Below are 13,889 nucleotides of genomic sequence, written 5' to 3'. Positions count from 1 at the left end.
GAAACATCTATACACAACCTCAAATTTCTCTTTCATAACCCACAAAACTTGTAGTTTGAAAGGCAACATCTATTTCTCTTTACATTTTAAAATTACATCCATTTATGTAGTATGTGTATGCTCAGTACGGTTCGCGGGTGGAGGTCAGAGGGCAGCTTGTGGAAGTTGGTTCTCTCCTACCATGGTTCTGGGTGTTAAACAGTGGGTGTCAGGCATAATGGCCCATTGGGCTGTCTTGTTGTCTCAGGAGAAAGCAGTTTAATAATAAAGAAAATTCAGAACGGAACCACCGGGGTCCTGGAATAGGGGACCAGGGATGGTTTTAAAGACATCTGTGATGAAGGAACAGGCGCTGCTGATGGTTGAAAATAGAGACAGTCAAATTCCGACCATAAGAAAGCATTTTAGAGTCTGCTGAATGTTGTTTTCCTTGCTCTTCCCAGCACACCTCCTTTACTGTTGTCACAGCGGAGAGAAAGCCACAGAAGACATTTCCAAGATGGCTCTGGTGCCAGTTTTCCCTCCTTTTAGAACTCCCAGGCTCCTAGAAACCAGGGATCAGTCCTTCCCAGTGAAACATTCTGTTGGTGGTGGGTGAGTGCATGCTATGAAACCAGGACAGTCTCAGTTCAGCCTCCATGATCTAAGCAAGAGCAGCCTGACGGGCCCTAGGCGCTCGCTGACCGGAAGCCGAGGTGAAGCTGGTGAGCCTCAGTTTAATTGGAGACCCTGTCCAAGGCAATATGGTAACAGGGCGACAGAGGAAGGCAGCTGACACGTTCCTTCCTTCCTTCCTTCCTTCCTATGTGCTGTTTGTAGTCTATGTATGTATGGGTATGTATGAGTATGTGGAGGCATGTGTGGAGACCAGAGGTTGACATCAGGATATCCCCTCTAAAACCAGTCTCCATTTTATTTGTTGGGATGAGGTTAAAGCTGTATTGATTAGATCTGACAGCCCCGTGAACCCTATGACCTGCCTGTCTCTGCCTTCCCAGTGCTGGGGCTGCAGGCATGGCTTTTTGTTCGTATGGGGTACTCATGCCTGTGCTGCAAACGTGTTGCCCACTGAGCCATTCACTAGTCCTTAGGTGTGTGGTCATTTGCTTATTTTTGACACTGGGTCTCATGTAGCTCAATCTCGTCCGGATCTCTCTATGTAGCAGGAACCCCCGGGTGCTTGAACCCCTGCTCCTCCTGCCCCCACCTCCTGAGCGTTGCGATGAGCTGCGTGTGCCGCTCTGCCCAGTTGGTGTGGTGCTGAGGATGTCGTACAAGACACCTCTGTATGCTAGGATCAGGGGTTCAAGGTCATCCTTGACTTTATAGAATGTTGGAGGTCAGCCTGGGTTTCATGAGACTCTGTCTCAGTGGTATGACCATCAACAACAGAAACAAAGTTAAGAAAAGAGAGAAAGAAAGGAAGGAAGAGAAGAGAGAAAGAAAACTTCATTGGGGTATGGCAGCATAACAGTCATCCTAGCTCTAAGGAGGCTGAGATAGGAGGATCTTGGGTTCAAGGCTAGCCTGGGCTACACAACAGGACCTGGTTTCAAAGGATTGAAACACAAAGGAAAACGACATCCACAAAACAACCAAGGGGTAGAGAGGTGAGTGTGAGCAAGTGATGGACAAAGGCCGGGAGAATTCAGCTGCTGAGAGGACCTTTTCACTTGCTGCTCTACATGTCTTCCTGTAAATCGGATCCTTCGTATTTAGATTAGATTTATTTTATGTGTATGAGTATCTTGCCTGCATGTATGTCTGTACACCAAGTGTGTGCCTAGTGTCTGTAAAGGTCAGAAGAAGACGTTGGATCTTCTGGGACTGGAGTTACAAATGGAGGGGCCATCCTTTCTGCAAGATCCAGTGTTCTTTTTTGGTTTTTATTAATTATATTTACATGAGTACATTGTAGCTATCTTTAAAAAAAGATTTATTTATTTTATGTATGTGACTAGACTATCACTCCCTTCAGACACATCAGAAGAAGACATCAGATCTCATTACACATGGCTGTGAGCCACCATGTGGTTGCTGGGATTTGAACTCAGAACCTCTGGAAGAGCAGTCAGTGCTCTTAACTGCTGTACCATCTTTCTAGCCCCCAGCCAGTGCTCTTAACTGCTGAGCCATCTCTGCAGGCCCCTTATTTAAACCTTGAAGTATCTCTTATTACCGGCTGGGTCAGAGCTGCTAGAATTCCTACCAGAATTTCTGGTGCCAGTTCCATCTCTGGGGTATCTTTTCTGTTCCAGCAGTAAATTGTTCTATTGTTTTCAACTAGCAGGAGTCATCAGACTTTAATGAGTTAAGTTAGATTCACAGGAGATTAGAGAAGCAAAGGGCTTCTTTATTGCCCCTGCAATTCGATCCTTTTAATCTTTATTTATAGTAATCTAAGTGAGTTTACATGCTATATACTTCTTCCAGCACAAGTCCGGAATTCAGTAGTTTTGAGTGTATTCATGGGGTTGTGCAACAGTCACCGTGTCCAGTGTTAGAACATTTTTCTTACCCTTCAAAGAATCACTGGCTCCTTCCGCCCCCCTCCTTGGCTTCCGGCAACCACTAGTCTATGTCCCGACTCTCTGGGATTTGCCTCTTCTGGACACTTTCAACAAATGCAGTCACACACTTCGTGGAAGGAACTGTGGATTCTGTATCTCTCACCAAGTGTATTTTCAAGGTTCATCTATGTGGTAGTGCCCATCAAAACTTTATTGCTGATTGATGTTCCTTTTGTATGAATATGCCACAGGTGTGGGCTCCTTGGTGGTGTTTGGGTGGCATCCAGTCCTTGGCTAGCAAGAATAGTTGTGTCATGGACTATTGCATGCGAGTTCTTTATGTGCTTGCGTGCTTACACACGGACCCTAAAGGTCACTTTTTTCTTTCTAAACAACTTCTTTTTTTTTTCTTCATCCAATATGTTTTGATTTTGATTTTCCTCTCTCCCAGTTCCTACCAGATTCTTCATACCTCTGAGGTACCCAACTTTATGGTTTCTCTCTCTCAGAAAAGACAGACAAAACAAAACAAACAAACAAAAACACAACTGACCAAAACAAACCAAAACAGAAATCAACACTTCCCCAAATCCCTACAAACACACGAAAAATGGAAATCAAAATAAACCACCTGAAGATCAGTAAAACAAAACAAAACAAACAAAAAAAGGTCTACAGAATATCATTGAGATCACTTTATGTTGGATAACTACTACTCTTGGGTATGGGGTCTACCCTGAAGTGTGTGGTTAATATGTCCAGTGGGAATCCCTGAAGATGATTAATGTCCCCGTTGCCACTGGGTATCAGTTGCTGCTAGTTTCCTGGTTAGAGGTGGGAGCGCATGTGCATTTCCCTCTCTCAGTGCTGGGACTCAGCCTGAGTTGAACCACTGTAGGCCCTGAGCATACTGCTATGGTTTCATGTGCACCAATCCTGCTGTGTCTGGAAGACACTATTTTCTTGGGGTCATCCATCCCCTCTGGCCCCTCTGGCTTCTCTGGTCTTTTGCTCTCTCTTCTGCCTGGTTCCTTGCTCCCTGATAGGAGGTGTTCAATGTTCCATTTAGGACTTGCATGTTGAAGGTCTCTTATTCTTTGTACATTGTCTGGTTGTAGATTTCTGCTAGTTCTCTTCTCCTGCAGAAGGAAGCTTCTCTGATGATGGCTGAGTGAGGCACTGATCTGTGGTATAACAATATGTCACTAGGAGTCACTTTATTGTAATGTTCCTTAAGCGGAATTATTGCATTAGGTTCTCCATAGACTCATAGTTTATCTGCCTCAGGTTCTTGGTTATTTTAGCATCTCCAGGTATGGATTCCATTTTATGGAGCAGAACTTAATTCTGCTCAGAAAATGGTTACGCCCATGGCATCTGTGCCACAACCACACCAACATACCAGGTGTTATTTTGAGGGGGGGGATAATGAGCTGCAAGTACACAGATGGACTCACCCAGAGATGTATGCTCCATATTTGGGGGGGGCAGCAGTAAACATCAACACAGGTATACCTACTGTATACAGTCCAAAGCCTGGGTTCTTATCTTGAATTCATCATTTCTTTTATTGCTCCCAACAGGTCACATGACCTTGGGGACAAGGAGTTTTGTGATTGTTTGGGAGAGTAACTGTTTATCATGATGTTTGCTTACTGGGAAGGAGAGGTTATATTTCATTTTACAGACTATAGTCTGTCATGAAGGGAAGTCAGAGCGGGAACTTCGAGGCGAAACCTGGAGGTAGGAGCTGAAGCAGAGACATAGAGGAACTCTCCTCACAAGCTTGCTTCTCCTGGCTTAGCTTGCTTTCTAAGACAATCCAGGACCACCTGTCCAGGGTTGGCAACACCCACAGTGGGCTGGGCCCTCCCACATCAGTCATCAATCCAGAAAACATCCCACAGACTTGGCCCACAGAGACGAAGGCAGTTTCTAAATTGAGGTTCTCCCTTCCCAGATGACTCAAGCTTGTGTCAAGTTGACAGAACTAATCAGCACACGCGGCTTAAGGGATGGAGGTTTTTGGGAATATTGGGGACCGTGATTATGGAGGGTGCAGGCCTATGGAAGCCATGGGTTGCGTTGGGATTGGCAGGCACACTTTAGGAGAATCAGCACTCCCTTTGTGTTTGGGCAAAGATGGGGAGATCTGATTTCCTGAGATGCACTTACCACACCAGGTAAAAGGGAATTAGACTTTTAATGGTAACCTGAAGGGCAGGCCAAGGAAGCAGAATTAGCCGGGGACGGGGGGTGGGTAAACACAAAACCAATGCATTCGGTTTTTCCTTGTCCCGTTCTGATGGCAGCACATTTCTCCCCTGTCAGTCACTTCCTGGAGAACTTCCGTGCCGAGCCTCAGGGGCACTGGGCCGGGGTCGGCTGCTCTTTCCTCTGCACTTGACATCTTACTCAACCCTCCGTAATCCTACTGAGCTGATTGCCTCATAGATAGGGTGATGATTATGTTAAGGCTTCAAACTGGGCTTGCCAAAGGAATTATGTCCTTTGCTTTTTTGAAAGAAATTATTTAGGCATGGTTGCTTTACAGGGAGAGCCATTCATTGGGGCTGGCTCAGGAACTGGAAATGCAGAGCCCACAGTGGGTGACCACAAAGCTGGCACTGGTCCTAATTGTAGCTTTCCCCATCTTGGATTGGGCAGAGGGCCTTCTGCATAGTAGGCAGGGGCCTCTGCCTCTGAACCATTGCCCCATCTCCTCACCGGGGAATTCTAGGAAGGGGCTGTATACCCTCACTGGGAGATTCTAGGCAGGGCTCTAGTGTGGTCTGATGTCCTTCAGGCCATTCCATACAACACAGGTTATCTTTAAACTCATGATTCTCCTGCCTCAGCCTCTTGATCACTGGAGTGACCACCGTATATCATTATCTATTTACCCACTGTCAGGGCAATGGCTGCTACCATAAAGATAAGAAATAACAAATACGGGTGAGAATATTAAGGAAGGGGAGCCTTTGCATATGTTAACAAGCAGGAAGATTGGAAAGGAGTCCTGGCTTTTTTTTTTTTTCAGTGAGTCTTTTGGTTGGCATATGGAAGAATGGGTTTCAACTGTCTGCTTGGCTCTCTGCTCACCCACTAGTGTCTGTCTTTACCTCAGCTGGTCTTTCTGTTTCTGCTTCTGCCGTGCTCATATATATGTCTATTTCATTCTTTCTGGCCAACACCCCGTTGCTTCCCCATTCCACATTTCTGTTCTTATCTGTTATTATTATTACTTTCTTGAGACAGGATCTCAAGTAGCCCAGGCAGGCCCCTTCACTCTTTGTACGGCCAAAGATGACTTTGAAGTTCCGACCCCCCCTGTCTCTACCTGCTAAAAGCTGGGATTATAGGTGTGTGCCGCCATGACCTGTGTGTGCTCAGGATGAAACTGAGGGCTTCACGCACGCCAGGCAACTAGTGTACTATCTGAGCCACAGTCTAGCTCTCGTCCATTGGTTGCTTATTTCCTAACCTGGTTATTGTGAAGATGTCTACATATAATATGGGCCACATTTTCTTTATCTGTCTGTTGGCAGACATTTTCTCAGCTGTTGTGAGCAGAGCAGCAGGGAGAGCAGATGTGCAGGAGTGTCTGTGATATAGGCTGACCTAAAGTGCTCTGGGATATATACCCCTGGTTTGTGTGTGTGTGTGTGTGTGTCAGAGGCCAAGACCAATTTCAAGGGTCAGTTGTTCCTTAGGTGCTCTTCATCTTGTTTCTTGAGACAGGGTCTCTTACTGGCCTGGAGGTCACTGATAGAAGTAGCCCAGTGAGCCCTGAGGATCCATCTGTCTCTGAATGCCCCCAGTCCTCACAGACATATTCTGCTTCACCAGCTTATCACACGGTGGATATGAGGGTCCTGGGCATATGAGGGTCCAGGCCTTCATACCTGTCCAACAAGCCCTTTGTTGTCTCCCCAATTCTAGGCTCTAGTTCCATTAGCTGTTCGAGTCCCTGGCTCACCCGCTTTGCTTTCATTATGTGCCCTCTAGTGTGCCCCGGTATGGACATCCGGAACAACCTGACCAGGCTGCACGAGCTGGAGAACTGCTCCGTCATTGAGGGCCATCTGCAGATTCTCCTGATGTTCAAGACCAGACCTGAAGATTTCCGAGACCTCAGTTTCCCCAAACTCATCATGATCACAGACTACCTGCTTCTTTTTCGTGTCTATGGCCTGGAAAGCCTAAAAGACCTCTTCCCGAACCTCACAGTCATCCGAGGCTCCCGGCTCTTCTTCAACTATGCCTTGGTCATCTTCGAGATGGTCCACCTGAAGGAGCTGGGGCTTTACAACCTCATGAACATCACCCGGGGCTCTGTCCGCATCGAGAAGAACAATGAGCTCTGTTACCTAGCCACTATTGACTGGTCCCGGATCCTGGATTCTGTGGAGGACAACTACATTGTCCTGAACAAAGACGACAATGAGGAATGTGGGGATGTCTGTCCGGGCACTGCCAAGGGCAAGACCAACTGCCCTGCCACCGTCATCAATGGGCAGTTTGTGGAACGGTGCTGGACACACAGTCACTGTCAGAAAGGTATGCTGAAGGCAGTGCCTTTTAAAGACTTCCTCATGGTTAGTAGACCCAGGAGTAGTAGACTCCTATAAATGTTTAGGTGATGAAGGCTGTAGGGTTCAAACCCTGGACTCTCCATCAAAAATGCATGCATCCCCCTTATCTATGAGGCATACCCATTTGATATTGTACAGTGGGTTATTGAGACTGTGGGAGGTGAGATCTCTGATGGGAAGAGATGAGTGACGGTACTGAAACTTGGCCATTGCAGTAGGCAAGTAGGCACACTGAACTATCAAGATATGTTATTTATTTATTTATTGATACACATGTGGCTCATGTGTAAAAAAAAAAACTTAATATGCAAAAAAATAAATAGGGGGCTAGATTTTTTGGGGGAGAGTTGTTTGCCACTCTCTATGCTGGATCGTGAATGTTTCCATGGTCCTCTGCTTGGTTGAAGCGTGGCCTATACAAGACTATGGATTTGGCCTAATATGTTTTTTCTATCTGATCATAGAAGTCAATTTGTCAGAGATACTAAGAAATGTGAAAAGCCAGCTTTCTTTCTCTCTCTCTCTTCATCATCATTATCTATATGTGTGCGTATATGTGTATGCGTGTGTCTATGTATTATAAGTGTGAATGTGGGTATGCCGTGACCAGCATGGAGGTTAGAGAACGACTCTCCTTCCACATGTGTGGGTCTAAAGGATCAAACTGAGGCAGTCTGGCTGGTGGTAAGCCTCTTCACACCTCCCTCCAGGGATCTATTGCCTTTGTATCTTTAGCCTTTTGAGTTATAAGGCACTTACTTGGATTATTCGGTTATTTCAAGCTTTATATATTTGTAATAATTTTTATTTTCTGCGGATGGGTGTTCTGCTTGCATGGATGTCTATGTGCTACATGTTTGCCCTTAGATGCCAGGAGAGGGGGCTGGACCCCCTGGAATTGTAGCTACTAATGTTTCTGAAGTGCCTTGTGGGTTTTGGAAACTGAACCCGGATTCTCTGCAAGAAGGGTAAGTGCCCTTAGCTGCTGTGACGTAGCTTCAGATCCATGTGTGTTTCTTTTAGGCTTGTTTTCCAGAAATGCAATTTCTGGGTCAGAGGCTCCTGATTTGGATTGCCAAATGACTTTCCCGAAGCGTTGGACCCGTGGACTGGACTCCTAGCCTTGAGCGGAGAGAACTGGCCTTTGAATGCTGTTTAAAAAAAAAAAAAAAAAAACTTTCACAAAGTTCTGGGGTGGGTGAGAAACCCGGAGTTTATCTTTGTATGTGTTTGATTTCAGGGCAGAGCCTTTTGAAAACATGTTTACTTATCGTTCAGGGTTTCTCTGCTTTCTATCTTCCTCATCTGAGGACCTCTGTGGGCTTTGGAGAATCTAATCTGTAACTTTCTTCTTTGAAGCATGTTGATCCTTTGTGAGTCTCACTTGTGAGTCTTCTTGTTCAGTGGAGAAAATATTCCCGAATGTTCAGAGCTACTAGAGAGCGATGGTGGTGTTGATGAGGACTGACTCCGAGACCTTGTGCACTATGGGCCGTGCTGTGCTGCTGAGCAGAGCTCCCAGTCCCCCAGTGGGGGATTCTGGGCCGGGGGTGGGGGGGCTCTGAGATGATTCCCATATGCCTTTTTTTATGCCTTACATTTAGAAGATCTTTACACATAAGATGATCTTAAGCTTAATATTAACTATTACCATATAGAAAAATCTTCCACTTCCCACCTTGGGGAGCCCTCTGTGTATGTGATTTCGTGGGGTATCCATGTGCTTCCTAGAGACCCATTGGGGACTTTTGATACTGTCTGTGGCATAAACCAACTAGTATTACCTGCAACTCCAGTCCTGAGAGGACTGAGGCGGAAGGGTGGCAAATGTGGGGCCACCCCTAATAATAGAGTTAAACCCTGGACCCCAGAAAAAAAGACAGAAGGAATAAATGAAAGAGAGAAGGAAGAAGAAAGTGACAGAAAGAAGAAAGGAGACAGTTTATTCTAAAGAAAGAAGAAAAGGAGGGGAAGGAGAGAAAGAAGGAAGGAAGGGAGGAGAAAGGAAGGGAGGAGGGAAGGAAGAGAGAAGAAAAGAAGGGAGGAGGGAAGGAAGGACAGAAGGAAGGAAGGAAGAAGGAACTCTCCCCCTTTCTGTGGTGGTTCCTGCCTCCCTCCCTTCCTTGTACCTGGGTGTTTGTGTTCTGAGTGCTAGCTTTTATTGTGTTTTGATGTCCAAGAGAGCAGTTCATTAACTGTTTATGGCCTCAGTGACCTCATTCACATGTTGTAAAATCTCCTGGGAAGGACTAGTGAATGGAAGAAAGGGAGTGGGTGGCTTAGGGATTAGCTCACCCGATGAGGGGAGGGAGGAGAGGAAATGTTACTTCTTTTTGCCCCTACCTGAACCTAAAGAAGCAATGGGTGTTGAGTCTTTGGACTTGTGGGTGGGAACTCCTGAGGAGAAGTCTTGGATATTAGGAGTTGGGATGTGTCTTAGCTTTCCTTGACCAGAAGCAAGTTGGAGAGGAAAAGGTTTATTTCATTTTATAGTTTAGAGTCCGTTATCTAGGGAGATCAGGGCAGGAACACAGGGCAGAAACCTGGAGGCAGAGATCATGGAGGAACCGCTGCTTACTGGCTTGCTCCCCATGGCTTTCTCAGACTGCTTTCTTACAGAACCAAAGGCCACCAGTCTAGGGGTTGGCATCACCTACAGTGAGCTGAGCCCTCCCACATCCGTCATTAGTCAAGACTCCCCAAGAATCGCCTACAGGCTAATCCTGTGGAGGTATTTTCTTAATTAGGGTTTTGTCTTGTCAGTTATATCTGGGTTTGTGTCAAGTTGACAAAACGCAGCGCAGCGGGATGAGGAAGAGACAGTGGAGAAGACAGATGGTTGGGGGGATGAAGATGTTACCCGTGGAAGGGTTTTGAGAATACTGGAACTTGGGCACAGAGAGTTGCAAACTATGACTCAGAGGAAGGCTTGGTAGATATCAAGACCACTTTTGGGCCTGGAATTTTGTAGAGTCTGTGAGTTCTGGCCTGGGACAGGGTGTTGGTCTAAACGCAGATAAGTCTGTACTTATTTGAGGGGAGAGAAGTTTTTACCAGGGGCAAATTGGAGTCCTCGTATACCTGCTGAAAGTATCCAAATTCTCCTTTGCATTTTGGGTGCAGTGAACTAGATCAGAGACACGTGGTGGGAAGCAGAGACAGAGACAACTTATGAAGATGGGGAGAGCATTCTGGACAGCGGAAGTGGACCAGTGAGCCAAGGGAAAACGTAAAGAGCTCTGGACCACCATTCACATTCCTCTTTAGAGCACACAACATCCACTTCACTCAAGATTGTGTATCAGAGACTTTTCCTTCCTCATGCAAGCACATATATACATATGTTCATCTAGACACATGTATACCATCATACAGATGAATGCACACACATTAATAACTGGAAAAATCACCAAACCCCTAGAATTCACCTTTTAAAGGTACCATTTTAAATAGATAGATGAAACTTTGCACCATCCCCTCTGTGGCATGATTGTGACTTTGTCCAGCATTTTCATGGTGTGTGCTGTGTTCCCGTTAGCCCGTTGATGGCTATCTTGGGCACATGGGCTGCTGCTGTTTCACAGTGTTCGTGTTCAAGTGACCCTCATCTTACCTACTATCAGTCCAAAGGCTTAAACAGGCACGCCACTAGTTCTCACTTGCCAGAGAGAAGCTGCAAAGGGCTTAAGCTGGTGATGCTCAACCTTCCTAACGCTGTGACCCTTGAATACATTTCCTCATGTTGTTTCTCTCACCCATAAGGTTATTTTATTGTTACTTGGTAACTGTAATTTTCCTAAAGTTATGAATCATAGTGTAAATATCTAATACACAGGATATCAGATCCCTCAACCCACAGGTTGAGAACCACGTTTAAGTGGGGAGCTGCAGGCTTAAAAATTATTTTGGGAGAGATGAGGAAAGGAGGAAGGGACAGAGCACATTTACGTAATGTTTACTACAGTATATTGTTATAATTTCTTTTGTCAGTTTAGGCATCATCCGTTTATTATAAAAGGGAGGCATGGGAATTATTTACACGATGAAATAGTTCAGAACATCAGTGGCATAAACATCATGTGACACCATTTCAACAGTGATCTCAGTCCACATACTTTCCAAAAATGTCATCATCTCTGGTCATCTAGAACTACCTTGGTGCCTCCGTATCCTAGGAGGAGAACTTTATCTCTGGCGTTCACACTGACATTCACACTGACAGGCTCAATCCCTCCGCCCTTTCCTTTCCCCCACCCCGCAGCCACTGTTCCGTGCAATCCTTTTCCTTGAGACTTTTCTGGAAGCACATGACACCTTTGGTTACAGTTTCAGTGCACTGCAGCAGTATACTCTGTCACAGTACACACACACACACACACACACACACACACACACACACACACACACACACACACACACTCTGTCAAAGAGCAGGAGAAGCTTCCTAAAAGCCTGTTCAGCCGTGACTTGTGCCGCCGCAGCTCTGGACTCTGCACTCGGGCTGCTTGCTGCAAGGAGAGTCCAACGGGCCAACTCAGGACAGTTGTTATGATTTGTTATAAGTTGTTAATCCCTAACTTGTTTAATTATAAATTCATCTATCTATCATCTCTCCATCCATCCATCCATCTATCTATCTATCTATCTATCTATCATCTATCTATCTATCTATCTATCTATCTATCTATCATCTATCTATCTATCTATGTGTGTATGTGTGAGAGAGAGGGAGAGGAAGAGAATGAGTGAATGAATGGATGAATGGATGTGTGGTGGGAGTACCCATATGCCACAGTGTACTTGTAGCGTTCAGAGGACAGCTTAAGGGAGTTGGTTCTCTCCTTCCACCATGTGTGTCCTCAGGAACCAAAACTAGAGGATTAGGTAGTCTTGGTGGTACATGCCTTTCCCTGCTGAGTCATCTTGCTGGCTCAACCTTGTTAGTTTTTGACACGGGCTCTCTTGCCGAACCTGGAGCTTATCAAGTTAGTTCTCCTGGCAAACCAGCAAGTCCCAGAGATCCTCCTGCCTCCACTTTCCAGGCCCTCCTGCTTGCAGGCAAGGACGTTCCCCACCAAACCATCTCCCCGTCCCTAGTTCAAATCTTTCACGATGAATACGAAAACTTCTCTGACAAGTGCTCACTTTGCTGGAAGATTCTTAGGGATATCAGTGGGAAGCTTTGTTTTTCTCTTGAGAGAATTGTTGTCCCAAGCGATTATGGAAGACGCCGGATACAGGGCAATGCATACTTATGAAGAGGTGGTTCTGGCTGGCTTGCCTGGTGACGAGGTAACTGGTCGAACTGGTTTTCCTTTGGCTTGACAAAATTCATTGACCAGTTATTTCCTATTCGGTCACCAGATCCTTGTGAGAATTGAAATCTGTTCTCTGTCACAGAACACCTGACGTGCCCCAGGGAGGTGCCAGGGACATTGATTCACCTGTGGCGGGTTCTGTGTGTCTTTTTCTCCCCGTGCTGGCTAGAACTTGCATTAAATGGAGGAACATGGAGGTCAGTTTCACTATGTCATCCTGGATTGACTCAAACTCTTGGCAATCCTTCTTCCTTGGCCTTTTGAGTGTTGGGAGTGTGTAGTATTCCTGGCTAAAACACTGTGTTCTGATGGTGGTAAAATATATGTAGTATGTACATTAAAAATATAACACCACTGCCGCCGTGCTCTGGTTCTGGAACATTCTTCACCTCACGAGAGAAGTCCTATGTCCTTTATGAATTACTTCCCAGGCCTGATTCCCAAAGCTCCTGTCAGGAATCAGCTGTGTAGATTCACCTGCTCTGTACATGTTTTTTTAAATTCACATAATGTGTAGCTTATTTATGTGTTCTTGCTTTCCTTTTCACAGGTAAAAAGTTCTGAAAATTCACCCACATAGTAATTTCATTAAGTGTTGATTTTTTTTTTTTTTTTTTTTTTTTTTGTGGCTGATAGTTTATCATATGGACCCCAACAGTTCTACCCCTCGACCAACATTTGTGGGGTTTTGTCCCTTCGGTTATTTGAAATAGGGCTTCTGTAAACATCTGTGTTCCAGAGCTGGTTTATGTCATTCCTTTACCTTTAAGTACTGAGTAACTTTTGTAGGGCTGAAGTTCAAACCCAGGGTCTTGTGCATGCTAGACAAATATACCACTGAGCTATATTCCCAGCCTTGCTTTTTTATTTTTCATTTGTATTCAAATTTATTTATTTATTTTATTGGGTATTCTCTGCATTTATATTTCAAATGTTATCCCCTTTCCCTCCACTTTTATTCCCCCTCCCCCGCCCATTGCCTCCATGAAGGTGCTCCCTCTCCCAACCACCCTCTTCCGCCTCAGTGCCTTGGCATGCCCCTGCACTGGGAAAATGAGCCTTCACTGGACCAAAGGCCTCTCCTCCCACTGATGCCAGACAATGCCATCCTCTGCTACATATGTACCTGGAGCCTCTCCATGTGTGCTCATTGGTTGGTATTTTACCCAGCCTTGGTTTTGCTTCAACCCAACCCCCAGCATCTGGATTACAGGCCATGACTTTTGTGTGGGTCCTGAGGATTGAACTCAGCTCATCAGAAATACTTTCCCTACTGATTCATCTCCCTGGCCCCGATAGCTGCTCTTTAGGTCATGTGAAATATTTCCTAGTTTTCAATCTGTTCAGTTTGAATTCCCACCTCGTGGTGGTTAACATTATCAACCTGACAAAATCTAGAATCACCTAGGACACAAATCTCTGGGTGTTTATGGTGACATCCCTAGGTTGTGTCAACTGAGGTGGGA

General features: G+C 45.5%; 1 protein-coding gene across 1 annotated transcript in view; it reads left to right on the top strand.

Moving 5' to 3' along the window:
* Nucleotides 1–13,889, top strand: part of INSR (insulin receptor) — a 121,943-nt gene that overhangs the window by 11,791 nt on the left and 96,263 nt on the right. The window contains exon 2 of the mRNA XM_080941423.1: nt 6,519–7,070. Within this exon, the coding sequence (XP_080797549.1) occupies nt 6,519–7,070 (552 nt within the window). The remainder of the gene's footprint in view (nt 1–6,518; nt 7,071–13,889) is intronic.

This window comes from Micromys minutus (assembly GCF_963924665.1).
Source record: "Micromys minutus genome assembly, chromosome: 29".
Classification (NCBI taxonomy): domain Eukaryota; kingdom Metazoa; phylum Chordata; class Mammalia; order Rodentia; family Muridae; genus Micromys; species Micromys minutus.
Note: the sequence above shows the minus strand (reverse complement) of the source record. Positions and strands in the feature narration are given on the sequence as shown.